This window comes from Acanthochromis polyacanthus, chromosome 5 (genome assembly GCF_021347895.1).
Source record: "Acanthochromis polyacanthus isolate Apoly-LR-REF ecotype Palm Island chromosome 5, KAUST_Apoly_ChrSc, whole genome shotgun sequence".
Classification (NCBI taxonomy): domain Eukaryota; kingdom Metazoa; phylum Chordata; class Actinopteri; family Pomacentridae; genus Acanthochromis; species Acanthochromis polyacanthus.
The window spans coordinates 1,993,680-2,020,997 of record NC_067117.1 but is presented as its reverse complement, the minus strand read 5'-3'; the positions used below and the strand labels follow the sequence as shown (position 1 = coordinate 2,020,997).

General features: G+C 39.3%; 1 protein-coding gene across 1 annotated transcript in view; it reads left to right on the top strand.

The window, feature by feature from the left end:
- Positions 1-25,886, top strand: part of LOC110971126 (poly(rC)-binding protein 4-like) — a 134,011-nt gene extending 108,125 nt beyond the window's left edge. The window contains exons 14-15 of the mRNA XM_051948554.1: positions 10,785-10,954; positions 16,707-25,886. Coding sequence (XP_051804514.1) covers positions 10,785-10,954; positions 16,707-17,133 — 597 coding nt within the window. The 3' untranslated portion in view covers positions 17,134-25,886. The remainder of the gene's footprint in view (positions 1-10,784; positions 10,955-16,706) is intronic.
- Positions 25,887-27,318: the final 1,432 nt, after the last annotated feature.

Below are 27,318 nucleotides of genomic sequence, written 5' to 3'. Positions count from 1 at the left end.
TGATGGTGGAATTATTTTATTACAACATTTGGATGCAAGGAGATGAGATCTGTGATTACAATAAATAATCCAGAATAAAACACCAGCAGGGCTGCATGATAAGTCAGTATTTTCAGTCGTGCTTTGACATGATGCCTGCCTACATATGTCACGGCTGAAGCTAAGGATGTCCGACCAAAGAGTTTCTTTGCCCCCAAGTTGATCAGAATCATTTAATATTCAGTATCTGACTTTACAGAGTCCAAATCTGATGCCGTATGATGGTGGACGTAAACAAAGACTTCTCTGTTGGCTGTGATGATTGTCACATAAATAAGACTTATTCTGTTTTCTGGATATTCTGTGGAGGCTCGGCAGGAGAATTTGTTTTTGCAGTGTTTTGTGAACATGAAAGCGAGAGGAATCATCCCATATTACAGTCACCACTTGTTGTTTGCTGGATGCTGACAGCAGCGACACACCATTTATAAAAAAAACAAAAAAAACACCGAGCACAGGTTGGACGTGGTTCACTGGAGATCTGGGAGGATCTGAGGGGGGGATGTGTTTTCCTGTTAGCACTGGGAGGATATTTATTCCCTGTTTCCGCCTCACTCGGCTCCTTCATCCCTCCCCCACTTCGCCTTGCTATGCCCATCCATCAGCCGCCGTTAGCCCGTCATCCAGCCTGCAGTCAGAGCTCAGGGTTAAATGCAGCAGCTCGGTTTGATGAGTGTCGCTGAGAGGACACTAACTCAACCGAATGTATGATCTTCGCCGCCAGTGGGACGCATACTGTTGGTGTAATTAAAGCGCTAATAGGAAACACGTTCTGCTTCCTGAGAGAGCTTCATTTCCAAGCACTGATTGAAATAACTTCATTCAAAGAGTTGTAATTGCTCACTGTGGAGCTGGAGCGCCTTCATTCCCCAATGGTTCAAATGCATTTTAACTTTTACACCAGCATTAGGAGCGCAAACAATAAATAATGTCGACTAAATCATCGACCAGATTGGTGGAAAACTAATGTAACGGTCGATTACTCGGTGACATCGATGTGTTTTGACTCTAAATGTTCTGACATGAAGGTTTTACTGCTGAGTGGAGAGAAGTCAGTCACTGAAGAACCAAAAATTAACAATCAACAGTTTCTTGTATGTGTGGCATTAGAGGGTAAATGTAGCATTAGAGGGTAAATGTAGCGTTAGAGGGTAAATGTAACATTAGAGGGTAAATGTAACATTAGAGGGTAAATGTAGTATTAGAGGGTAAATGTAGTATTAGAGGGTAAATGTAGCGTTAGAGGGTAAATGTAGTATTAGAGGGTAAATGTAGCGTTAGAGGGTAAATGTAGCGTTAGAAGGTAAATGTAACGTTAGAGGGTAAATGTAACATTAGAGGGTAAATGTAGCGTTAGAGGGTAAATGTAGCGTTAGAGGGTAAATGTAGCATTAGAGGGTAAATGTAGTGTTAGAGGGTAAATGTAACATTAGAGGGTAAATGTAGCGTTAGAGGGTAAATGTAGCATTAGAGGGTAAATGTAGCGTTAGAGGGTAAATGTAACATTAGAGGGTAAATGTAGTATTAGAGGGTAAATGTAGCGTTAGAGGGTAAATGTAACATTAGAGGGTAAATGTAGCGTTAGAGGGTAAATGTAACATTAGAGGGTAAATGTAGTATTAGAGGGTAAATGTAGCGTTAGAGGGTAAATGTAACATTAGAGGGTAAATGTAGCGTTAGAGGGTAAATGTAGCGTTAGAGGGTAAATGTAGCGTTAGAAGGTAAATGTAGCGTTAGAGGGTAAATGTAGCGTTAGAGGGTAAATGTAACGTTAGAGGGTAAATGTAGCGTTAGAGGGTAAATGTAGCGTTAGAGGGTAAATGTAACATTAGAGGGTAAATGTAGCATTAGAGGGTAAATGTAGCGTTAGAGGGTAAATGTAGCGTTAGAGGGTAAATGTAGCGTTAGAGGGTAAATGTAACATTAGAGGGTAAATGTAGCGTTAGAGGGTAAATGTAACATTAGAGGGTAAATGTAACATTAGAGGGTAAATGTAGCGTTAGAGGGTAAATGTAACATTAGAGGGTAAATGTAGCGTTAGAGGGTAAATGTAGCATTAGAGGGTAAATGTAGCGTTAGAGGGTAAATGTAGCATTAGAGGGTAAATGTAGCGTTAGAGGGTAAATGTAACATTAGAGGGTAAATGTAACATTAGAGGGTAAATGTAGTATTAGAGGGTAAATGTAGCGTTAGAGGGTAAATGTAGCATTAGAGGGTAAATGTAGTATTAGAGGGTAAATGTAGCGTTAGAGGGTAAATGTAGCATTAGAGGGTAAATGTAGTATTAGAGGGTAAATGTAGCGTTAGAGGGTAAATGTAGCGTTAGAGGGTAAATGTAACATTAGAGGGTAAATGTAACATTAGAGGGTAAATGTAGTATTAGAGGGTAAATGTAGCGTTAGAGGGTAAATGTAGTATTAGAGGGTAAATGTAGTATTAGAGGGTAAATGTAGCATTAGAGGGTAAATGTAGTGTTAGAGGGTAAATGTAGCGTTAGAGGGTAAATGTAACATTAGAGGGTAAATGTAGTATTAGAGGGTAAATGTAGCATTAGAGGGTAAATGTAACATTAGAGGGTAAATGTAGTATTAGAGGGTAAATGTAACGTTAGAGGGTAAATGTAACGTTAGAGGGTAAATGTAGTGTTAGAGGGTAAATGTAGCATTAGAGGGTAAATGTAGCGTTAGAGGGTAAACGTAGCGTTAGAGGGTAAACGTAGCATTAGAGGGTAAACGTAGCGTTAGAGGGTAAATGTAGCGTTAGAGGGTAAATGTAGCGTTAGAGGGTAAATGTAACATTAGAGGGTAAATGTAGCGTTAGAGGGTAAATGTAACGTTAGAGGGTAAATGTAACATTAGAGGGTATATGTAGCGTTAGAGGGTAAATGTAACATTAGAGGGTAAATGTAGCGTTAGAGGGTAAATGTAGCATTAGAGGGTAAATGTAGCATTAGAGGGTAAATGTAACATTAGAGGGTAAATGTAACATTAGAGGGTAAATGTAGTATTAGAGGGTAAATGTAGCGTTAGAGGGTAAATGTAACATTAGAGGGTAAATGTAGTATTAGAGGGTAAATGTAGCGTTAGAGGGTAAATGTAGCGTTAGAGGGTAAATGTAACATTAGAGGGTAAATGTAACATTAGAGGGTAAATGTAGTATTAGAGGGTAAATGTAGCGTTAGAGGGTAAATGTAGTATTAGAGGGTAAATGTAGTATTAGAGGGTAAATGTAGTGTTAGAGGGTAAATGTAACATTAGAGGGTAAATGTAGTATTAGAGGGTAAATGTAGCGTTAGAGGGTAAATGTAACATTAGAGGGTAAATGTAACGTTAGAGGGTAAATGTAGTATTAGAGGGTAAATGTAGCATTAGAGGGTAAATGTAGCGTTAGAGGGTAAATGTAGCGTTAGAGGGTAAACGTAGCGTTAGAGGGTAAACGTAGCGTTAGAGGGTAAACGTAGCATTAGAGGGTAAACGTAGCGTTAGAGGATAAATGTAACGTTAGAGGGTAAATGTAGCATTAGAGGGTAAACGTAGCGTTAGAGGGTAAACGTAGCGTTAGAGGGTAAACGTAGCGTTAGAGGGTAAATGTAGTATCAGTGGAGCATCTTACTGTTTAATACTGGAGAGACTACAGTTCATGTTGTCAAGCAGAAAGCATTTGGGTTTAGCTAGCAACGGACACCATGACAAAGACTTCTGTGATACTTAATGACCCGCAACCAGAGTTCATGCATTTCAGATAAGACATAAACACAGAGTAACGTGCAGAACTAGCATCTTTAATATCTTTATGGTTAGTGGACGTGTGTCGAAAACCACCTTAAGCTAAATTTTTAAAGCCAATAGAAACTTAAGCGACTTAATTATAATCTAACCAGGAAGTGAAAGTACTGTAGTTAGAGTAAGCTGGTAAATTACAGAAGAAAAGAAGAGGAAATGTGAAACATTAGAGTTTTGCTTTCAGCCACTCAGCTCTGGATGGATTAAAGCTGCAGAACATCAGTAATTATTCCAGTGTTTGGGGGTGAAGAATGACTCATAAAACCCTCCAACCAGGACAGGTGATATTAGAGCTGAATGTCCCAGATTCTGAGGACCTGACAGCAGCAATCTGCCATCGTCTCTGCAGGAATCCACCGTCGTGTTCGCTTAACACTTCCTCACTTCGGCCTCTTTATGGACCAACACTTAAAAGGACGCGAGGAGGTCGTTTCACCCGAACCTGACGAGACGATCAACGCCTCTGCGGGTGCCATCGCCTGCCAGAGGATCTAGGCTTCCGTTGGCGTGTTTTTGGCATGTTTGGACTCACATGACCGGCCAGAGGGAAACAACAAAGAGACCGTTGGCTCAGAGCGGAGAGCTTAAGCCCGGAGCATGCCGCCGTGTGATATGTTTGTTTGTGAGCCGGTTTCAGGGCCGAGCGGAGCGGCTTAATGACGTCCTATAGCTCACAGCCGGAGCTCCAACAGCAGCCCTCCGCCTCACTCTCCTTCAGCAAACCTCCCAAATTACAAGGGCAGCAGGGAATCACCCAAAAATAGCTGCTGTCGCCCTCCCCGTCCTCCCGGCTTCACCCAGCAGCTCTTACATAAAGCAGCTCAGAGGCCCAAACACTTCTGGCCAGTTCCACCGTCACATTCTGTCTTTTTAACCCTCCTGTTAGGTTCGATTCTCAGGAACAGCAGCGATGTTTAATTATCCAGAAGTGTCAGAAACCAAAAAATCCCAATAAAACATTGACTACATCTCATTATTAACTCAATTACTAAACTTTTAAATAAATATATAGTGTAATGGTGTTCTTTACCTCTGACAGATCAATGGTTCAATGAGGACAAATCACTCGTTTTTCATTTTAAAAAACTCGTTAAAACTTTTTATAATGTACATTGAAAAGACCTACATATAAAATATGGGAAAATGTAGTGTTAGAGGGTAGATGTAGACTGGTTTTACCTCTCCGTAAATGAAGACGGAGGCTTTGATTTTTCATTTCCTGCTTTTTGTTTCTGTAAAAAATACTAATTTTTTTCTCGTAGTTTGCTGACTAGTGCATTAGTATGATATTTAAATGTCGGTTTTTGCTGAGTTTTGTTTGAAAAAGACTGAGGATCACTCACAGATCCTCCAAATGTTTCAAAATCAACAAACCTCTGTCCACCTTCAAACCAATTCTGAAACACGATTAACATTCAGAAGACATGATTTGAATGAAACAAAGTGGACCAAAAGCGCTAATGGTACCATCAACACCCGAATCAAGAGAAATACCCCCAACTACAAGTTATTTTAGGAACTGAGGCACCAGACATTTTGATAGTCGATTAATTAATTAGGCAGTGGCATGAATTTCTTCCAGTGCTTCAGTCAACTGCCAAACAGCAGCTGTAGTTAAATTTTTAAAAATGTGCGAGTTTATAAAAATCCTCGGGTTGACTTTGGTGCAACTATTGTTAGCACTTGCTGCTAATGTGTTTTTCTGGAGGTGGGAAGTTGTAGTTTTAATCTTCTTCACTGGTTCAGGCACTTCTGAACACATAAAATGATTGCTTTTGTTGTTGGAAATAGAAGAGAAAAAGAGCTCTGACTCAACAAAGAAGAAAAAGTATGAAGATGTGTTCAGTTGCAACAGCTAGCTTTGGCTAATTTTGGCTTTCAACAGCTCAACTTCAACTGCAGTATTGACAAAAACAGCTCGTGGATAAAATAAATTGGTTCCAGCGAAGACAAACCTGACATTAGATCAACTTATTTCATTATTTTCCAACTAATTATTGATGTCAACTGCAGCTACCTGGTTAGCTTCTACTGTAGCTTCTATGTGAGGCATTCAGGGAACTTCTGTAAATTGTAGGTATTGATTACTACAGTATGTAGTAGTACCAACTTTCTTTATTTTTATTTCTCCACTGATGTTGCTACATTTGCTGCTACAGCACTGGGAACTCCTTATCTTATCTTATAGCATGCTAGCAGGGTTAGCATTTTGTCCTGTGAATTTTGTCCGATGTTTTACACTTAGACTCAGTGGAATGTTAAATGACAAAAGAATGACTTTATGGATTCCTTTGGTTTCCTCTTCTGCGATACAAACAGACTGGATCGTGACCTTTAATGACCTTTAAAACCAGCTTCACCCCAAACTGTACGTTTAGTTGCCGTTGTGAAAGGTCAGACATCAGGAACCTGAAGTGCTCGAGATGTTCAGGATGCTTTTAGTGACGTCTAAAGGTCGATTCCTGGTTGTCGTCTGCCGTCACCTCGTCGTTATAGATACCAGAGTTAAATTATCTCAGAGCGTCCCAGAATAACCAGAGCTGCTGGTCAGACGACTGCTGGTGAAGAAATGCTCGTGGTGCAGATAACGAGGCTTTAGCAGGGTAAAAAAAAAAAACAGGAAATATGAAGCAGAAGGTCTGAAAAAGGAAAATCTGGGTCGTAAGGAAACAAAAGTGAGACTAAATCTTATTAAAACTAGAACAAATTTATCTGATTATGATGTGTAAGTTAGAAAATTTAGAAAATACACTTTTGATTAGCGTCCCCTTGTGGTCAAATGCTACAAATTTAGACAAACTTGGAGGTATAAGACCCTTGAAGAACCTTTTCTGGTTCCTCAACATTCATCACACTTAATATGAAGAACAATGTATAAAAATATACAAAATTAATTGTAGCCTATGTTCTTCTCGTGAAGTTTATTCAAAGTTTCTGTCTTGTAGTTTGTTTCTGCAGCTTAATCAATCCATGGAGTCGAAATGTTCTTAGTATCTCAAGGTTTTGTATTGAATTCGACACGAAAATGTTTCATTTATGACTGACTGTCACTTTTTAGCAGTTTGACGTTATTCTGCATGTTTAAATGGAGGAACAACTGCACAAAATAATCTGAATAACTTGTAAAAACTGACAAACTGCAGCAAATTTTTCCTGAAGAACCTCAAAGAAACCTGTTTCATAGGATTCCTTTTTGAGTTCTTTACTATATTATCATATGAATGTGTTGTTTAGCTCCAAAAAATATCAGAAAATTTGCGGATATTCCTAAATATGCTTGTTTTGTTATTCACAACAATCAAAGAGGAAGTCACTTGTGTAGAATTATGTAAACAGGAAGTCAAACAGGAAATCGAATTTGCCCAAAAACTGCAAAAATCCATCTCTAAAACTTACATTAACATTTCCTATATTGTCTGAAAGAACTTCATATTGTAATAAAAGAAAGATTTTTCAAATGGAACTGTAAATGTAGGTCAACATATAGTTCTACAAAAAGGTCTTCCAGTAACGTTTCTCCGTAATTACAGTTTTCCAGCAACGAATTCTCAATTCAACTCTTAAACTTTCCTCCAAAACATCCTTAAAATTCCTTGAGGTTCTCTTAATTCTGACAGTGGACTTTTGATTTTTGGTTCTCAAAGATGTTTCACCTTCATCCCAGAGGTTTCTTTTTCAGTTCCTTATGATTCCAGAATCTTTTTAATCAAACCAGCTACTGGAACCAGAAATGTCACAATGCTGCAAAGATGCAAGATAGAATGAAAAATATTTGTTTTAGAAAACAAACAGATGTTTCTGCTTTTCTTCCACTCTACGCAAAAAAAAATCATCTTCATTTTGATTTTTCTGTCTCCATGTTCAAAGCCAAACTATTTATTTCATATAACCACAAACTAATTAGAATATGTCTGTAAAATCTGTCCTTTGTTTGTTTTGATCACAACCAGAACCTGAAATGAATCGTTTCACCTCGAGAGTTCGACTCCATTATCGTCTCTAATGATAAAACACAAACACAGAATAAACTGTAAATAACTGTCAAGGCGTGGGGGGAGAACCCGAGCAGAGAGCACACAGACGAGGAACCGAGGCAAGAACAAAGGCGGATTTATTTATAACAGAGGCAGAACTGACAGAGGACAGGTGAGGGAAACGAAGGATCCAGGGGAACTAAAGCTAACTGACTAACAGGGGAGGGCGGGGGTGTCGGTACTGGGAACCGGCTGCCGAAGAGGGGGTGTTGGTGGAGAGCGGACTGGAGGCTCTCGTTCCGGAGGGGGCAGGGAAAGAGTATTATAGACAGGCGAATATACGAAATATAGCAAATGTGCTAAAGGCGAGACGAACTGACTGCATAAGCAGAGTTTGCTATCTGGCAGGGTGTGGAGTGTGAAACCAGCTTTTATGGAGTGGATGAGACACAGGTGTGCTGCCCAGAGTTGAGTGGAGGGGTGATTGGTGATGAACAGCATCTGGGTGAAGCAATGGGAGGATGAGGGGAGGGGTGAGGTGAGGGCTGAGGCTGGAGCTGACAATAACTGATGAAGTTAGTTCATATTTTGGCCCTTAACGTCAGCCATGACAAACTAATGAGCCGAGCTGAGTGTTAATTAGCTGTTTGTTCACTTAATTTCCCAACGGCGATCAGAATAAACAAATATTACTGCTGACTTTATTGTTTAACTGGATCAAATGAGATTATTCCTCTTTACCTGCTGCTACCTCCTCTTAGAACACTTAAATCCTGTAAATACTCACACCTTGGTTAGTTTGGACATATTTGCAGTTGAGAAGGAAATTACAAGCAGGAAAAGACACTTTTTGTGATGCAAAGTCATGAAAATTTGTAGTTTTATCCAAAGAAAATTTGGTCTGAATCCTCTTATATGATATTAAAATATGTGATTTTCTCCTGATGATATGAATCTAAATGTATTTTTTTTTAGCTCTTTTCTAGTAATTTATGCTAGTTTTTGATTCACTGGGAGCTTCTGTACACAAACACAGGTTGAATAATGCATCAGCACATCATCAGTTTTCTTTAAATTTAGCTCCACCTTCAGCCCTGACAGCCTCCTGACAACACGGATCCGTCGTTTACAAAAAAAAGCTAACGAGACGTATTTACTGACAGGAAGGTGAAGCAGTAATGATCCGTCTATTGTTACCTCCTGCATGACTGAAGCCTCACCAGGACGAGTTTAGACCTCCGGAGAACAGATGAGTTCAGCACCTGTTGCTGCTTCATAAATCTGAGACAGCAGCAGAAAAAACAACAAGATGGAGGCTGGAAAATAAACATGGAAACACTGAGGAGGCTGCAGGAAAATCAGTAAAATATCAGGTTTATGCCATCTAAAAGCATCAGGTTCATTCTGCTCAACCAACTCAGATTTACTTGAGAAGTTTTCAGAGATAGTGAAAAACTGCCCGTCAGCCCACTTTCAGCAAGTTTTTTCTTACATTGAAAATCGAGGATGTTTGAACAAAAGGCTCAAAGGTGGTAAAAGGTTGAGTTAGGTATTATTATCATTATGTGTCTATTTAGATTCATGTCTTAATTGTTCTTTTTGCCTTTAGCTTTGCTTTGTTAAGCTGACAAAGATTCTGAGCCCTTGTATGGGATTATAGTCTTCAGGTAACATGGCGATATAAAGTTGTGTGTCGTCTGCATAGTGGGTCAACAGGCATCTTTTTAAGAATGCATTATCTCTGATAGTATTTCATACATTAATCTGCAATTTCCCAAATATCCTGATCAGTATCCATATTTTATGCTTTAAACATTTCAGGCAAACCAGGGATATTTAAAAAGAAATTATTCTTGCATTTTTCTTGAATCCACGAAGATTTTTGTCTTGGTTTGTGGTTTTTACCTTAATGAAGCTAATGAAGCTGACTGCTGGATTTTAATTGTTCGTCTTCTTTTTACTTTAATTTTGCTTTTGTTAAGCTTAAGAAAATTCTAATCACTTGTATGGGATTAAAGTCTTCTGGTAACATGGTTATATAAAGTTGTGTGTCATCTGCATAGTGATTTAATATATTTTGTTGGTTTCCATAATCTGAGCTGGTAGCAGCATTTAGATACTGAACAGTAGAGACCCCAGAATGGAGCCTTGAGGAACTCCACAGATTCTTTTCAGTTTGACCGTAATCAGAGATTTTTTTGATCAATTTGTCCAATATTAAAGATTCTGAATCGATGGCATAATGAGAAATAGCTGTGAAAATTTCAGGGTTTTATCTTTAATAGTTTCTGAGATATTGTTCTTCAGACAAGAATTTCAATGTGTATATAAAGTTGTGTGTCATTTGCATAATGATTTAACATATTTTGTCGGTTTCCATAATCTGAGCTCGTAGAAACATGCAGAATGAACCCTTGGGGAACTCCACGGGTTATTTTTCAGTAATATTTCAAAATTTCAGGTTTTATCTTTCATAGTTCCTTAAATATTGTTCTAACGACCTCAAATGTCAGCGTGAAAGTGGGTCGATTGGAAATAAACAAGCAAAAAAAAGATTACCTCAGGAAGTATGTGATTTATCAAGGTAAAAATTTACCAATGCCAATATAAATATGTGTATTTAACATCATAAACATTTCAGGCAAATCAGGGGGGTGAGCAGAATTTTCTAACGATTTAAGGTGGAATGGCCCCTAAACTTATTAGGAGGAGCTGATTTAGTCCTGTTGTCATTCCGACAGTTTGTTTTAATACATTCAGAGACACTGGTTGTAAGTTTGTTGGTGTTTATTTTACAGAAATTGTGCTTTTTTTATTGTTCTCATGTGTTTTCAAAAAAGGATATTTAGTCTTTTTTTGCCTTGTTAGTGTTACATAAAACAGAAAATAAGAAATTGATATTGACATCATCTACCAGCCTGTTAAATGGACTCTTCATCCTAAAATCATTCCACCTTAACTAATCCTTCTCATCTCTTCCTGCTCTCAGCTGATTGGCTCCATCATCGGTCGCCAGGGAACCAAGATCAACGAGATCCGGCAGGTTTCAGGGGCTCAGATTAAGATCGGCAGTCAGATCGACAGCACCAGCGACCGACATGTCACCATCACCGGGACGCCGATCGCCATCAACCTGGCTCAGTATCTGATCACCACCTGGTGAGTTTCCTCAAGAACTGGAGCAGGAAACACAACATCCACTTAAAGCCGGTTCAGACCTTCTACAGCTGGAGGACCAGAAACACAGACATCCAGTTACATCTAGTTACAGTTAGTTTAGGTTGGTTTCCTCTCCAGACTTTTCCTCTCTACTCTGCTCATCATCTATAGAAAGATGTTTCTCCATGCTGAATGGATCTCCACAACTTGCTCCTCTGTTCACTGTTTCTGAGCCATGCTGCATTTATTTTGTTCATTCAGTCTCTGAGGAAACACTGCCTGCAGTTCAACTTGAAAACTAAGAACTGAGTCGGTCAGGGAGAATAAGTTGCTCTGAGGAGGGACGACTTTTTTTTTTTACAGAATTTAGTTCTAACGTTTCATTTTTGTCACATTTTTTATCAAAACATGTAGAATGAAGCAGTTCTGAGGAAATATCCTCACTTTTAGTTTAGGTTTGGTTCATTTCCTGATGTATGCATGTAATGTGTGTCATGTTCAAGGACTGCCGGAAGGTTGGTGATCTGACCATCCTGTCTGTTTTTGTGGCTGATAAATGGCGCCATTTCAGCAATTCGGATTCAAAACACAACATGAAATGTTTCCAGATGAATAAATTCTGTCTTTTTAGACTTTTAGGATCTCTGTAGTTGTTGTTTCCAAATTAAACAGAAACATTTTCTTCTCCACTCATTCCCTTCAATCATTCAAACTTTACACCTTTGTGAGCCTCGAATTCTGCTGCTACTTCATGATCTTTGACTTCTTTAATTTTTCAGGCAAAAACCAAATCATCTGAAAATAACGGACTTTATTTGCACGTTTTTTAGTAGAAATAGAATCCGACTGAAGCTGCAGGTTAAAACTGAAGAGTTTTAAATTGGATCTGAAGTGCAGCTCTTGACTGAATGTCCGGTTATCGTCCAGCAGCGTTTAAGTGCAGCATCATTACGGCACAAACGGGCTCTTTTACATTCAGGAAATATCACCAGTAGTATCACATCAGAATCACTGCATGACAAAAAGAAATTAACGGCGAGGACAGAGCTCCTCTCTGCCATTTAATCAGACATCCGACGCCTCAGACGAGGGATTCCGGCACCAGGCTGCTTTAATTCAACGTCCAGCAGCATGAATATGCAAATCCATGATTGGACGCCGGATGAAATTGATATTTCACTGAGCGTCGTCCGGCGCTGACAGCAGAAACACTCAGACGTGAATATAAATGTAGACGGACACTCGGTCTGAAATGTCAGGTCGAGGAGGTGAAACGAACCGAAGCTGCTGTTTCTGTCGGACGTTTAATCAGCTGCAGACAGAAACGACGGTCAGGTCGGTGCATCTCATTCAGCTGCAGCTCTGGGACTTAATGGACGTTTCCAGCAGACAAACTGTGGATTTTATGAAATGGTTTGTTTGTTTACTATCAGATTTTGTGATTATATTTTGGAGTAAACGTGGTTAATTGACTTAATGAAGGGCTTAACTTTGGCAGTCAATCATGATTCTTCTTAAAATTCACCAAAACAGAGAGAATGATTGGATTTTTAACTTTCCGTTGGTCCTTGAATTTATCATGTTTGATGTTGCATCAGAAAGATTCACTAAATGTGAGCTTAAGGTTGTGATATTTCATTTAAATTATTCTGCAGATCTGATTCAACAAGTCACCAAAAATAAATACAAATAAAAATACAACTCCACCGATTCTCCATGACTGACTCGCCAACAGTGAGAAAAGAGAAACTTTCATCTTTCCGACAGTCCTTGAACGCATCATGTGACACATTATTTTATCATCATTCTTACACGAGAATATTTCATCAAAGTCTGTTTTTTCTACATTCTCATTCACGACTTCTCCAAAAAAAAATCCATTTGCACCAAATTCTGTGAGAAAAACAAAGATTAAAACAGTGAAGCATTCAGTTTTCAGGTTGAACTGCAGGCAGTGTTTTCTGAGAGTGACTGAGAGGAAAATCAAAGCTACTGCATGAATAAAATAAAGTCAGCATGGCTCAGAAACAGTGAACAGAGGAGCACGTTGTTAGAGGTCCATTCAGCATGGAGAAACATCTTTCTACTGATGGTGAACAGAGCAGAGGACATGGAGAGTTCAACATATGCAGTATGTAACTCCTACATGTTTTCTAGTGTTGCTAACATCTGTTAGCATTTTGATTCATGTTGATTCCAGGTTATTTTTTAGTGCAAACTAAAATAAATACTTTTTAAAGTTAAAAAAAAAGTTGAGAGATTCTGCAGCTGTTTCTGACCAACATGTGTGATACGCATCGTTAGTTTCAGAGCTTGTTGTGAGTTTATTTTGAAGATTACAGAGGAACATATCTGTCAAGTTTCTCCTCATGATGCAACCCGACGTCAAAATCTGTTTGGACTTTAAACCTCCTGCATTCTGAGACCAGCATTAATTCCAGTTACAGTCCAAGAGGCGTAATGTTGGTGGTGAATATGAGGCTCGACAAACCTTCCTGCATCTTTAAATCAAACCCCAGACTAGAAAGTGTTTTAATAATCTGCTCAAGAATCTTCTTCTCCACCTCCTCCTGCAGTTTAAGATCATGTTATTAGTTTTAAACGCTGCAGCAGCTTCTAAAACACACGTCGGTCGTTTTAACGTTAGTTTCTAGCAGGTTTCAGTCACCTTCCTTCGGTGTGTTTTCAGTGACAAACGGAGGACGAGCCCCTCTCCCTTTTATCTGCCGTCGATTATTCATGCATCTGAGCGTGCTCCCTGTGGACCTTCATGTGCAATCAGGAAACCTGTCAGAGAAGAAGAAGCAGCGGCGATAGTCGATGTTTCCACCGTGACTCGTTCATTTGGCTGAGAGATGGTGTTTAGAAACCTGATTACAGACGGAAACTGGGCTGAAAAGATGATGTTTGAACAGTTGTCTGCACTCGGACACTCGTTTAATGAGACAGAAAATTATCCCGTTTAGCTTATTGTTGAGCCGACAGAACGACTCTCATCTACAGATTTAATGTGGTCGTTAAGGGGTTGCTCTTCTGTCCTGTTTCATGCTGTGTTCCTCCTTTTATTGCAGGTGGTTGAGAAAAGAAAGTGACATAGATTGACAGTAAAATATCAGAAATATCTGCGTCACTCTTAGCGACAGATGCGTGAAGTTCAAGTCTGTCTTACAGCTAAAAGTCTTAGTTGCTGTTAATATTTATACTGTCGACCCAAGACCTAAAGTTCCTCCTGTGCCAGGAAAACCGCAGAGCAAAATCACTTAAATATCAAATGATTCCAGATTGTGTCTCCTGACAGTAATTAGATTACTGCTAAGTTGAACGGTAGATATTTGTTTTCATGTAAAAATGGAACCAAACCATTCAGATATTGAAAATACAGACCCAACAGTAGGACGTCAGTGCAATGAAAATCAGTTCACCTTTCATACATTTTTTTGTTTCAATATCTGACATGTCCACCTTTTGTCCATCCAATTTTGATGTCAAAATCAATCCTGGATCCTCTTCAGCATGAAGGATACCAAATGTCTCAGTGATGTTGTAATGTTCGTCAAATTTGGACAATTAGTTTATTTAGAGATATTTTGGACAACTCTGAGCCATTATGGACGAAGTTTAAGTAGTTTTGGATCGGGTTCAGGTTTCTTGTCCAGGTCATAGTTCCACTTTTTTCTTGTGTAGAAACTCTAAGTCTTTGGATGTTCTCTGCTGGAATCTTCTTCCAGCTTCTTGTCAGCCAGTATTCTAGATTATCCTCCGACATTCATCTAGAAATATCACCTTTTGACCTCATGCAGCTCCAGATCATCACACTCCCACCTCTGTGCTTCACTGTCAGGACCATCCATCCACTGTGGTAGTCCTGGTCAGGTTCTCACCAAACATCTGGACTCCATCTGAGCCAAACTCATTGATCTTCATCTGACCAAAGAATGCATCCATCAGACTTCTTCTCATGTTCTAAAGCAAACTTTCATCTGGAAGTTTAGTTCTGAGCAGCAGCCAGGTTTAGGTCTGGTCCTCCGTCCGTAGAGGTTGATGTTCCCTTACACTGTCTGAGCTTCACACTAACTCTGGTTTCCATGCAGAACCCCTGATCCAAATCTTAAGCAGCTGATGTCTGTTTTTACAGCTGGATGGAGAAAGTAGTTCACTGTCTGTGGAGTCATTTTAGGAGCTCTGATTAGTGGTACTATGACTCCTTCTAGACCTCCTGATTAGTGGAACTATGACTCCTTCTAGACCTCCTGATCAGTGGTGCTATGACTCCTTCTAGACCTCCTGATCAGTGGTGCTATGACTCCTTCTAGACCTCCTGATTAGTGGTGCTATGACTCCTTCTAGACCTCCTGATTAGTGGAACTATGACTCCTTCTAGACCTCCTGATCAGTGGTACTATGACTCCTTCTAGACCTCCTGATCAGTGGAACTATGACTCCTTCTAGACCTCCTGATCAGTGGAACTATGACTCCTTCTAGACCTCCTGATCAGTGGAACTATGACTCCTTCTAGAACTCCTGATTACTGCTGACTCTGTGCTTCACTGATTTTTAGCTGATCTTCTTGGATCCTTTTCCATCTTTGTGAAGACTCACAGTCCGATTTTTCACTTCCTCTGTTCAATTCTTTTCCATGTGGAGCCATGATGTAGACGTAGACACGGTCTATAGGTCCAAACTGACAAAGTTCACAGCACATTTTAGAGCCACGTTCATGCAGTTAGGCTCACTGGAAAATATTAATGGTTTAGTGTTGTCCAGACCAGGACTACCACGATGAATGCATAGTCCTGACAGTGAAGCACGGAGGTGGGAGTGGAATGATCTGGTTTGCATTCAGTTTCTATTTTGGTGCCTGTTGCTTATAATTGTCAACTTAGTAATAATGCAGTTACACTTTCAAGTCATTTGGCATTTAAGTGATTCCACTGGTGGTGTATCTAAATAAATTCACTGATTTAGATAGTAGTTCAGATGTACAAAGAAACTTTAATTTGTGGCTGTTGTGGCTAAACATGAAGTGCAGCATAGTTTATTAGGGATTGTTAGTATGTAAGGCCTAAAATTAAGGTTGTACACGTTATATGTTTGTCACTAACTGAACTAAAAGACTTAAATTCAAGCCCTTAACTCTTTAATTCACTTTGTCTGTAAGGCGGGCAGTCTTTGACGATTACCAACATAATATTGTTTTATCTTGATAAAAACTCTAATGTTAAATGTCTAGCAGTTCCAGAAACCAGAGTATCCGAACTCGTCCTGGAGGTGGATCTTTTTTCTCTCTGCAACAGTAACTGGGTATTTGATACGTCCTTTTCTTTGTTTCTGAAGCAGCATCCTGTCTGATGAAGCTTCATGCTAATATGTCTATAATGGTTTTGTTCCCTCCTCCCTAAGCCCCCTCCCAAGCCATCACCCCAACTTATACAGCACACCCCCCATCCGTACAGCGAACTCCCTACAATAATCTGTTGCAACCTCCAACAAAACACACCTGTCTTCTGATTTTAAGTTTCCGTCAGATTTTATTTACGTTTTGCATTTTTTAATTTTTAGTTTTTAAAGATCCTGTTTTGGTTTCATTTTGCTTTTGATTTTTTTTAACATGTCTTTTATTTGAACCCTCTAACCCTTCTCCATCCAAACCCTTCCTACCCTCCCCCCTCTCCTCCCCGCCTCCCTTCACCTCCTTCCTCTCCTATCCCTTCCCTCCTCTTCCTCCTCCTCCTCCTCCTCCTCCTCCTCCAGTTTAGAGACCGCCAAATCCACCGCCCAGTCCTCCTCCATGCCGTCTCCCGTTGACCTGACCATGAGCTTCACCCAGCCTGCCCCCCCTGCCTCCGCCTCGTCCTCCTCCTCCTCCCCCCTGGCAGCGATGGGCGCCGCTCTGCCCCATGCTCCGATCCTGGGCGCCCCCTACGCCCTTCCCCTCTCCAGCCTCCTGGGAGTGAAATCCATCCCCTACCTGGCACTCTCCACCCCTCCCGCCTCAGCAGCAGCAGCAGCGGCGGCGGCGGCCATCGGGGCTCCCATCCTACCGGGTTCGGTGCAGACGACGGCGGCCGTCCCGGTACCGGCCCACGCGGCGGCGGCACTGGCGTCCTACACGGCCAAGATCTCCTCCTCGGCCAACGGGATGAAGAAGCCGGAGAGACAGAAGTTTGCGCCGTACTGATGGAGGAGATCATCGGTGAGGTAGCTGCCGGTTGGCGTTGGACGGAAGAGCCGCTTTAATTTCCTACTTTCTCCTTTGCACTCTTTATCACGTCTTCTTTCTCTTGACTGCTTAAAATATCAAAGTGGGATAATTGGATCATGTATGACTTCAGAAATGTTTTATTAACACAATCAATGGGAGCCATGTGCAGCCACAAATAGGGCTTTTCCACAACACCAGGGTTAGCGATGTTCTTCAAATTTGGTAGAGCGGAATGTCCGATGAAAGGGATGATCAGTGGAAAAAATGGCAACTCTACCTGTAAATGTCGATAAATCCCAAAGTATAAGTAAGTAATAAGTGAGTACTTCAATCTCTTGGAAATCAAAGTCTTTCAGTCTGTTTCATCTGCCCATAATGTCAATCTGGATTAAGACAGTATCAGTAAAAGCATTTTCAAGGTATCATTTCATAAACTGCCAATGAGACTGAATCAGGTGGTTTATGTGATGATATAATGTAATAATGGTGAAATATTACTTCAGGATGTTTACTTTCAAGTTGTTTGAGCTTTTCTGAACACAAACTACAGAGATTCTGCAGTTAGTCAACTAGTCAGCACCAGAAACACTAGTCAGCTCAACTGATTAGGGCAAAATAGGAATGTCTCAATTCTAGCATGCGTTATTTAGGGTCCATTCCAATATCAAAACTAAGACACTATATAATGCACCAGAAATATACTTAGTATGTCCCAGTACACAGTCTGTCAAATCTATTATGCCAATAAACACCCAAATATTGTACGTTTGGTTAGATTTTGCAGTGAACAAGCCAGTGTGCTTTTCTAGCCATTCCGACTGACAATCCTCTGCACAGTTATGCCTTTTTGTAAGTATGAACAAGCTTACCTGTGAAGTTTTAAGTTTAAGACGCACTATTATGATGAAGTAGTATGTCCCAGTAGTGAACATACTGCATGAAACAGTGCATACATTATGAGGACAGCTGTAGTACCTTAAATGTCCCGTAAGTGGTCAGGAAACTTGTTGTCAAGGTCCAGTAGGACAGTGTCTAAAATACAGGGGTTGAGGGTAAATGTAGCGTTAGAGGGTAAATGTAGTATTAGAGGGGAAATGTCATATTATAGGGTAGGGTGTAAGCTCCAAAAGTAAAATTGTGTTGTAGATTAGCTGTAGTACCTGGTGGAGCTTCTTACTGTAGAGATCAGACATTGTGGAAGTTTAGCTCGGAAAGGAGCACCATGACCAAGACTTCTGGGTCATCTGCGGAGCTTTGTGTTAAATCAAGCCAGCATCCAGCCAAAAGACACAGAAAACCTATATCCTTTACATGCATGTCACAAAATGTGTTCTTCATTAGCTGTAGCACCTGGTTGTTGTATATCTGGTCGCTAATTAGTTTAACGAATATTTCATGTGCTGACTACTGAGGGTTGGAACATTTATTCAACTAATTGTGCACATCTCCAGTGCACCTAAAATCAATTAAAAATTAAAAAGAAGACAAAATACCTTGGCTGCACACCAGACTAAAGGAAAAGCCCTAAAAACAGAACTGGATTCTAATTATAACTGAGTTTACTTTCTGAATCGTAAACTTCAAAAGAACAAATCAGCAGTCACAGTCACCTCCAGACCTGCTGCGGTGGCTCCTGTCAGGGCTATCAGGAATGAAATGAGGGAGGATTTCAGATTTTCACACAGGTATCAGTTTAAGCTCTGCGAGGGGAAAACAAATTAAAAACAAACAGAAGATGAAGAATAATACTGTTCACCTTGCTTCTTTGACCCGTCAGCTTTATCTTTGAGTAGCAATTTTAAAACAAAGTTAGAGAAGCTTTTAAAGCCCCAAAGCGAGGCGAGCGGGCCTAATACAATATGACAATCCTGTACAGCAGCTTTCTAAGGTTGACGGATCTCCATATGGCTACAATGGTTTGGTCCACTCAGGGTCACGGATTTCTTCCCCTCTTGTAAATAAATGCTTCTAAACACAGTCATAAGAATTTTCCTCCGTAATCAGACAAACTTGTGGATGTTTTCACGTCTCTGTCCTGTTTGAAGGTGCAGCAGAAGGCAGATGGTTTTGTCTCAACCCCAAAAACACAAGACTCAGGGTGTGAATGACGCTGAAACTGCCTGGAGAGGGATACCAAGACTGCATTATAAGTACCTGATAAGTGGTGGTTCAGTTCAGTTCAGTTCATTCAACCCACCGGACCTCCTCAGGAAAAGACTCAACAAAAAGATAAGGACACTCCTTTGAGGACAGCAACGTCCACATTCTAGACAGAGTTAAACTAAAAACATGGCAAAGGGGTCTACAACACCACTCATTAGGTAATTGTAATGCAGTCGTGAGATCCCTGTCCAGGTGGTTTTATACAAAGGTGGCCCTAAATAAATACCTGGAACTCGCAGCAATCAGTCACTGTCGAGTAAAACTCAACCAGGGGATAAAGGGTCTATAACACCACCTATCGGATACTTTTAGATGCAATCTTGAAATCCCTGGAAAATATAACATAAAATACAGAAAGTACCTGGGAGTCTGCCTGTTTTGAGTTTACCTCGATACTATATGACTAGAGCAAAGGAAGTCAACAGCACCACGTATCAGGTACTTATAATGCAGTTTTGAGGTCCCTGACCAGGCAATATTACCCAAAGATGACCCAAAATATATACCTAGAACTCAGCACCAGTCAGTCAGAATGAAGTTAAAACATGATAAAGGTGGGCTACAACACCACCTATCAGGTACTTTTAATGCAGTCCTGAGCCCCAAAGGTGGCCCAAAATAAACACCTGGAACTCTGTCCCCAAAAGTCAAACGTGAAGCAGAGAACCAAAAACAGAAGTCCGGTTGTCTTCTACTGAAGCAAAGAGGATTATCATTACTGGACTAAGATTATTGATACTACCTGTATTTGTAATAGTTTTGGCTCACTTTGAAAGCCACAGCGGAATGAAAATAGAAAGGCTGAACAAGATGCCTGAAACCAACCCCTACTAAGGTTCACCAGTCTCAAAACTTTTGACTGGGGGTGTAGGTGTAAAAACTCATCGTAGAGGTGTTTCAGTAGCAACAAGAAATGGTCTGTTGGCGTTGCAAACATCCATCAGCTCTACCTGCATACTACCCAGGCAAAACTTTTACTTTAACATACTAAAACTCTACTTTTGTGGCCACCTTGTTAGAAACTTAACAATAGAACACAAAATTTAAGATAGAAACATGAATTTGTGGCCAATTACAAAACAGAAGATGCATCAGATGTTTTAATTAAACTTTCTTTTTTAAATTCGCCCAGCTTACCTTTGATTGCTTTACCTCATGATCTGCTCCTTCAACATTCAACAAAAGTGCAGAGACATTTAAAAACTATCCATTTGTTTGGCCGACTATGGTGAAAAATCAGCACCAGCGTCATCATTTTCCAACAATCCCACTTGTTTCACTTAAAGTTGGCTCTTTTAAATGTTCTTCTTGCAGCTGTGATCGGAGCTCGGCGGGTCGGTGGGCGTTCTGATATTTACGGTTATTTGGGCCACAAAAGCCTGTAAAAGCCATAGAGACTATCCAGCTTTCCCCTTCCTCGTTTGTCTCCTTCTCCTGTTGTATACTCGCATATTTATTAACTATTATGGAATACTCCCTCAGAGTTTATATCACTGGTCACTAACACTGAGCTGAACAACTCGGCTTTTGTATACAATGATGTCGACTTGTAAATGATTATTCCCTTTCTGCTTCTTCTTCTGTTTTCTTTTTTCCTTTACTTTCAGTATTCGTTGTAAAGAGTTTTTTTTTTAAAACAGATTTAAGTTCTCACTTTAAATGTGTTGTTTAAATTATTTTTTAACTTATTGAATATTCCACTTTGCAGTTTTAGAACCTTTCTCTTTCCAACATGGCTGCAGGTGAATACTGTAAAACTGTTTTTTTGTTGTTTTTGATTTGTTTTTTATTAGATGTGTAAACTAAATGAATTTTCTTTTTGGAAAACAAAAAAATGATCACTGTACCATTGATGCTAATAACCAGATGTTTTTGTTAGAACAGTGGTGTTTTCATCTGTGAGCTCAAACTGGACATTTTACTTCTTTCTAACTGGGGATATTGGTTTGTAAATGTCTGCTTCTCCACTTTTAGTATCCACAGAACTACAATAAAAGTAGAACTACACTTCCTAAAAACCTGCTTTAAAGTTGGTATAAACATGAGACAGCAGAGTGCAGCTGACTTTAATTTACTGTATATGTTCAAACGTCTACAGCGAGGAGTTTCGGTAGCATCAGTTTTAAAAGAATGATGTCTTGACAAGTAATTCCTGCGTGGGTCGGTCGTACCGATCAATAACTTGTCAGCTCTTAGCAGAAATATCAGGGACATGCTGAGATAACAACAGGCCAAGTCTGGCTTCAGTCCATCACACAGAATGGAGTTGACACTTGCTGTAGCGTCTCAGAGAAGGAAGTTAAAAACAGACGTTTCCAGGCAATTTATGGATCGTCTGCAGTTCCATTTTCTTTTTTCCAACGCCTCTGCCTATCTGTATATAGTCACATATTTGTATTTTATTAGTGTGACACAACTGCATCCCTGTTAGGTTCCTAAAAGTCCAACCAGTTGACCACAGTACTGCAAAGGTTACGTATCTGTAGCTGTAAAATAAACTGAAAAATAAGCTAAAAATTAAATTGGAGGCACCATAGGTCAATATACGAGCAATCATACACACTGAGTAGACAAACAGGAGCAATAACATTGGTTTAAAGTTGTGTTTTAGCTTCGTTTTTGATCTCCACCAGCTCCTTTGCTGCTAATTGCTCCACTATAGTCAGAGAGGAAAGAAATGTATCAAAGTCTAACATTTTATGCAGTTTGGTAATATAAGACATATCTGATATTAAAAATAATCTAGAGACATTTACTGGGAATTTACAAACTAGATAGACAAACAGCAACAACATTCATTTAAAGTTGTGTTTTAGCTCCATTTTTGGTCTCCACCAGCTCTTTAGCTGCTAAATGCTCCACTAGAGTATCAAAGACAAACATTTTTATTCAGTTTGTTTCTTAAAATAAGACCGAATCTGATATTTAAAAGAATCTGAAGAAATTCCCTGTTGAGAATGTACATGCTAGGTAGACAAATAAGGACATCCTTTTAGAATCATGTTTTTGCTCTGTTTTTGGTTTTCACCAGCTGTTTAGCTGCTAAATACTCCACTATATTTCAGGTAGACAAGAAATGTATCAAAGACAAACATTTTATGCGGTTCGCTTGGTAAATTAAGACATATCTGCTATTACCAACAACAGCATTCATTTAGAATCATGTTTTAGCTCCATTTTTGGTTGCCACCAGCTAATGTGGAATACATCTGCCTCTTTAGCTGCTAAATTCTCCGCTGTGGTCAAATTTATTGATTCCAAATCCCCTATCAATACAGATGACCAGCATGAGTGAGATATTCGTCTAATGACATGCATCCTTAAAGTGATACCTCATTAAACGTCGATGCTCCTTTCAGACTTGAGTGTATAAACAGTGTTTTAAAGCTCTTGGATATCGATCATTCTCACAGCGGTCGATTGCTGCCGTGTCACGCTGATTGATTGCAGCTAAATTAGGAAAGTGTGAGTCTATTTATTGCAGTTCTGTGGCAGAATCCCTCCTCTGTGTGTCAAAGTAGCAAGAAAACCTTCTTTCTTTTGATTTAGTTTCCAACTAAACTGACGCCTGACGCTGGGTTTCTTCACTGCCGGAGCGTCAGAGACTAATGCTGCATGTTCGCTTGGCCTCACTAACACACAAAAAAACCACACAAACACACATGTAAATACACATTAGCACACTGACAGGTAGCGCCGACTCCCAGGCCTCGGTCTTTGCACTGACAGTGTGAACTAAAGCAATACTAAACAGAGCCGGACGAGTAGCTACACACCGATATACAAACACATTAACACTCAACTGGATGGTCGCTTCTCTGTTTCCTTTGTTTTTAAAAAATACTGATAATAATGTGGTATATTTAACAAGCTCACTTATTTTTATAAACCTCGAACTCAACTGTGGACACCGTGTTTGGTCACGCTCACCTCGTTTGTTTGTTTTTGTGTTTCATCGTCCATTTGCATGGGTCTGACTTGAATTGATGTCTATGCAAAAACATCTCTGTGGTTCGGCTCAGTGGTCCCGGCGAGGTTCAGGCTGTGCTGGTGCTTGTGAAGTGCAGCTGAAGTGAAACGAAAGGGCTACAGAAGACGACGGTCCGACTCCCAACGCATCTGCCCCGAAGATTAATAATAAATAACACGTTGGCAAAGCACGTCAGGCTGCAAATGAAGATCATTTTCACCATTTTCTGCCTCTTAAATGGCAGAAAGTGGTGAAAAATGACAATCTGAAAAATGTCGTGTTTTGTCCAAAGATATTCCGTTTTTTTCTAATATTTCCACAAACCAACTGTTGACCACTAATTGACTGATCATTGCAGGTCTACAATAAAGGTAGTGTGACCAGTGTTCAATTTTAACAGTTTTAAGTCTACTTCTTTTTTTTTAATCTAAGCCTTTTGTAGTCTTTATGAAGCACCTAAAGCTTGAACAGTGCTGCTTAAATCAAGGCATAATTACTATTAAAATGCGAAAACAGAGCTCAAATACAAACATTTCTCTGAAAGATTTCCAGGAATCCACCTTCTGCTGAGAACTGTTGGTTGAACTCATCAAATATGCCAAATTAGAGATCTAGAGTATTTTTATGTTTTACATCATGTCTGGAGGGGATTTTTCAATGTCACTAGCCAAAGGAAGCTTCAGCTTTTAATTATGAACCAAGCAAATTAAATGATTTCAGGTTAAATTGCTTCAATGGATGAGGAAACGTTGGGATAAAGCAGGTTTGAATACTAAAGATTAGCGAAATAATGCCCAAAATAGTCCCATTCACAGAGCAGACTAATGGTACAGGACCAAGCAGCAGAGTTTGGGATACTTTGGAACATTAGTGTGGAAGTTTTCAGAAACTTCAGGCATCAGGGGAAAGCAGAAAATAGGTCGCAGGTCCAGATATGTACTTGAATTTTAACCACAAGTTTGCGTACACAACCCGCTGCATCGTAAACATAATTGTTCATATATTTGTTTAGGTACTATGTGCATTAACAGAGGATTCCTCTAGAGGATGCAATAAATAACTCATAAACAATAAATGGTGCCATTACCACCAACCCTGCTCAGTTTTTCCAACATTTTACACTTTGTACGGATATAACGGTTTCAAACATTGACTTTAAAAAATGATCTTTTGCCAGCTATTTTGGCAGAATTAATTGCACAGATTTGTGTAAATGCTGGCTTTTTCTTTACCACCTTCTACAGAGGCAGCCATCATTGTAAATGTAGCTCAAAGAAAGTATATCCACACCACAACTCAGTCAGATTTATGCATAAAGAAATACATTTCTTTGCAGATGACATAATTCTGTCTGACGCAAATAAACCTGCTGAGAAACTTTAAAAGTTGCAAGAGGATCAGCACAATTAAAGTGAGAACTCTGAGTATAATTGTGAGTAAATAGTAAAATTTAATTTATTTTTTCTGAAATGTAGACAAAAAGAAGCTAAGAACTGGGGCTCAAGTGGTAAAACGTCAGTGCAAAGCCATTATGTGAACTGTTCCTGTGTTAAAAACAAGGTTATTCAGTGGAATTATCTTTCACCGTTGCAAACCAAAGAGGAACTAAAAGTATCAACTCGAACCACCTTCTCAGAATTACAAGGTAAAGCCTCTGAATTGTTATTAAGTGAATCCCACTATATATATCACTTATTGGAACTGTGTTTTTGAATTATGCGAAGAGTTAGCCGGTTTGATGTCAACATCCACAAAAGATGGAACCTAAAATGATTTAATTTGTATAAAGAGCAGAAAAAATAGGAGTTGAACTGTCCCAATTTGAGAAAAATGCAAAGACCCCAACTCCAGACAGTTAATTTACCTTTTTAGACACATTTTGAGAGTTAAAACATTGAATATTATCATCTGTACTACAAAACCACGCTTCCAAATGCCATAGCAGCTGAACTGTACTCATAATTCCAGCAAATAAACTGAACTTGAACAGCAGGTAAAACAAACAAACATGCAGTTTACTTATAGAAACACTAACAGGATGCCCTGGGAACCTGCAATCAACCAAACAGTGGATTTGAGCTGAAGGCAAAACAAAGACAGCCTTTGTTCGATCTGAATTAGCTGCACGCTTTCACTGCAGAATTCTCCTGAAAGGAAACAAACCCAGCCTTCACATAAGCTGTTTTTTCTGCAGCTGTGGAGGCCCAAACAGGAATTATTGCTCTTCGGGTTAAATGTGTTGCATGGACTGGACTTTCGAGGTTTCAGCAACGCGAGAGGTTCACTATGTAAAGATGCTTCATTCCAAGTCATACGACAGAAACAAAGCTCGACAGATGCATAACCCAAACACACATTCACTCTGAACCGAACGCTGAACAAGACGGTTATGAATATTGTATTGCACTTGAACATGAAAACTCCATTATGACGAGATATCCTCTCCCGAGTGTGAAGTACTACCATGTTTCTGTTTTCATTTTGGCCTCCATGTGACGACGTGGAGGTCTGCTCTTTGTATATCAGCCTGATGTGTTTGTGATTCTCTGTCTCCTTTCCATTCATGCCATCTTCTAATAAATTAAACCCACACCGAGCTGAAGCGTTGACTGCTTTCTCTGTTGTCCTGTTGATTTGTTTTATCACTATTAGCAGAGGATTAGAGGAGACATGATTCACCATTAAAACGTGTTTGTGTTGCTTAGCTGCATGATGTTTAGTTTTAATTAGACTCTGAATACCAGAGTATAGAGGTGTGTATGTAGTGTATTGTTCCTTCTGAGTAGAAGGATTTACAGGATAATTATCGATAAACAACCACAGACACATATCAGAGTACATCCTGAGAGAAAACAACGGTGTTTAATATGTCAGCTAAAAAGTCACAGGACAGTATGTTGTCAAAACAATGAAAAACGACATCGTCTAAAAATGTGACAAAAACGTCATAGGTTAGTATGTCATCACAATTGTGACAAAAACGTCATAGTTTAGTATGTCGTCCAAAATGTCACAAAAAACATCATAGTTTAGTATGTCGTCCAAAATGTCACAAAAACCTCATAGTTTAGTATGTCGTCCAAAATATGACAAAAAGTCATACTTTAGTATGTCGTCCAAATTATGACAAAAACGTAATCGTTTAGTATGTCGTCCAAAATGTGACAAAATCATCACAGTTTAATATGTCGTCCAAAATGTTACAAAAACGTCATAGTTTAGTATGTCGTCCAAAATGTCACAAAAACGTCATAGTTTAGTATGTCATCCAAAATGTCACAAAAAACGTCATAGTTTAGTATGTCATCCAAAATGTCACAAAAACGTCATAGTTTAGTATGTCATCCAAAATGTCACAAAAACGTCATAGTTTAGTATGTCATCCAAAATGTCACAAAAAACCTCATAGCTTAGCATGTCGTCCACAATTTCACAAAAACGTCATAGTTTGGTATGTCATCACAAATGTGACAAAAACGTCATACTTTAGTATGTCGTCCAAAATGTCACAAAAAACGTCATAGTTTAGTATGTCGTACAAAATGTGACAAAAACGTCATAGGTTAGTATGTCGTCCAAAATGTCACAAAAACGTCATAGTTTAGTATGTCGTCCAAAATGTGACAAAAACGTCATAGGTTAGTATGTCGTCCAAAATGTGACAAAAACGTCATAGGTTAGTATGTCGTCCAAAATTTCACAAAAACGTCATACTTTAGTATGTCGTCCAAAATTTCACAAAAACGTCATAGTTTAGTATGTCATCCAAAATGTCACAAAAAACGTCTGAGATAGTATGTCGTCCAAAATGTGACAACAACATCATAGTTTAGTATGTCATCCAAAATGTCACAAAAAACGTCATAGTTTAGTATGTCATCCAAAATGTTACAAAAACATCACAGTTTAGTATGTTTTCAAAAATGTCACAAAAAAATTCATAGTTTAGTATGTTGTCCAAAATGTCACAAAAAGTCATACTTTAGTATGTCATCCAAAATATGACAAAAACGTCATAGTTTAGTATG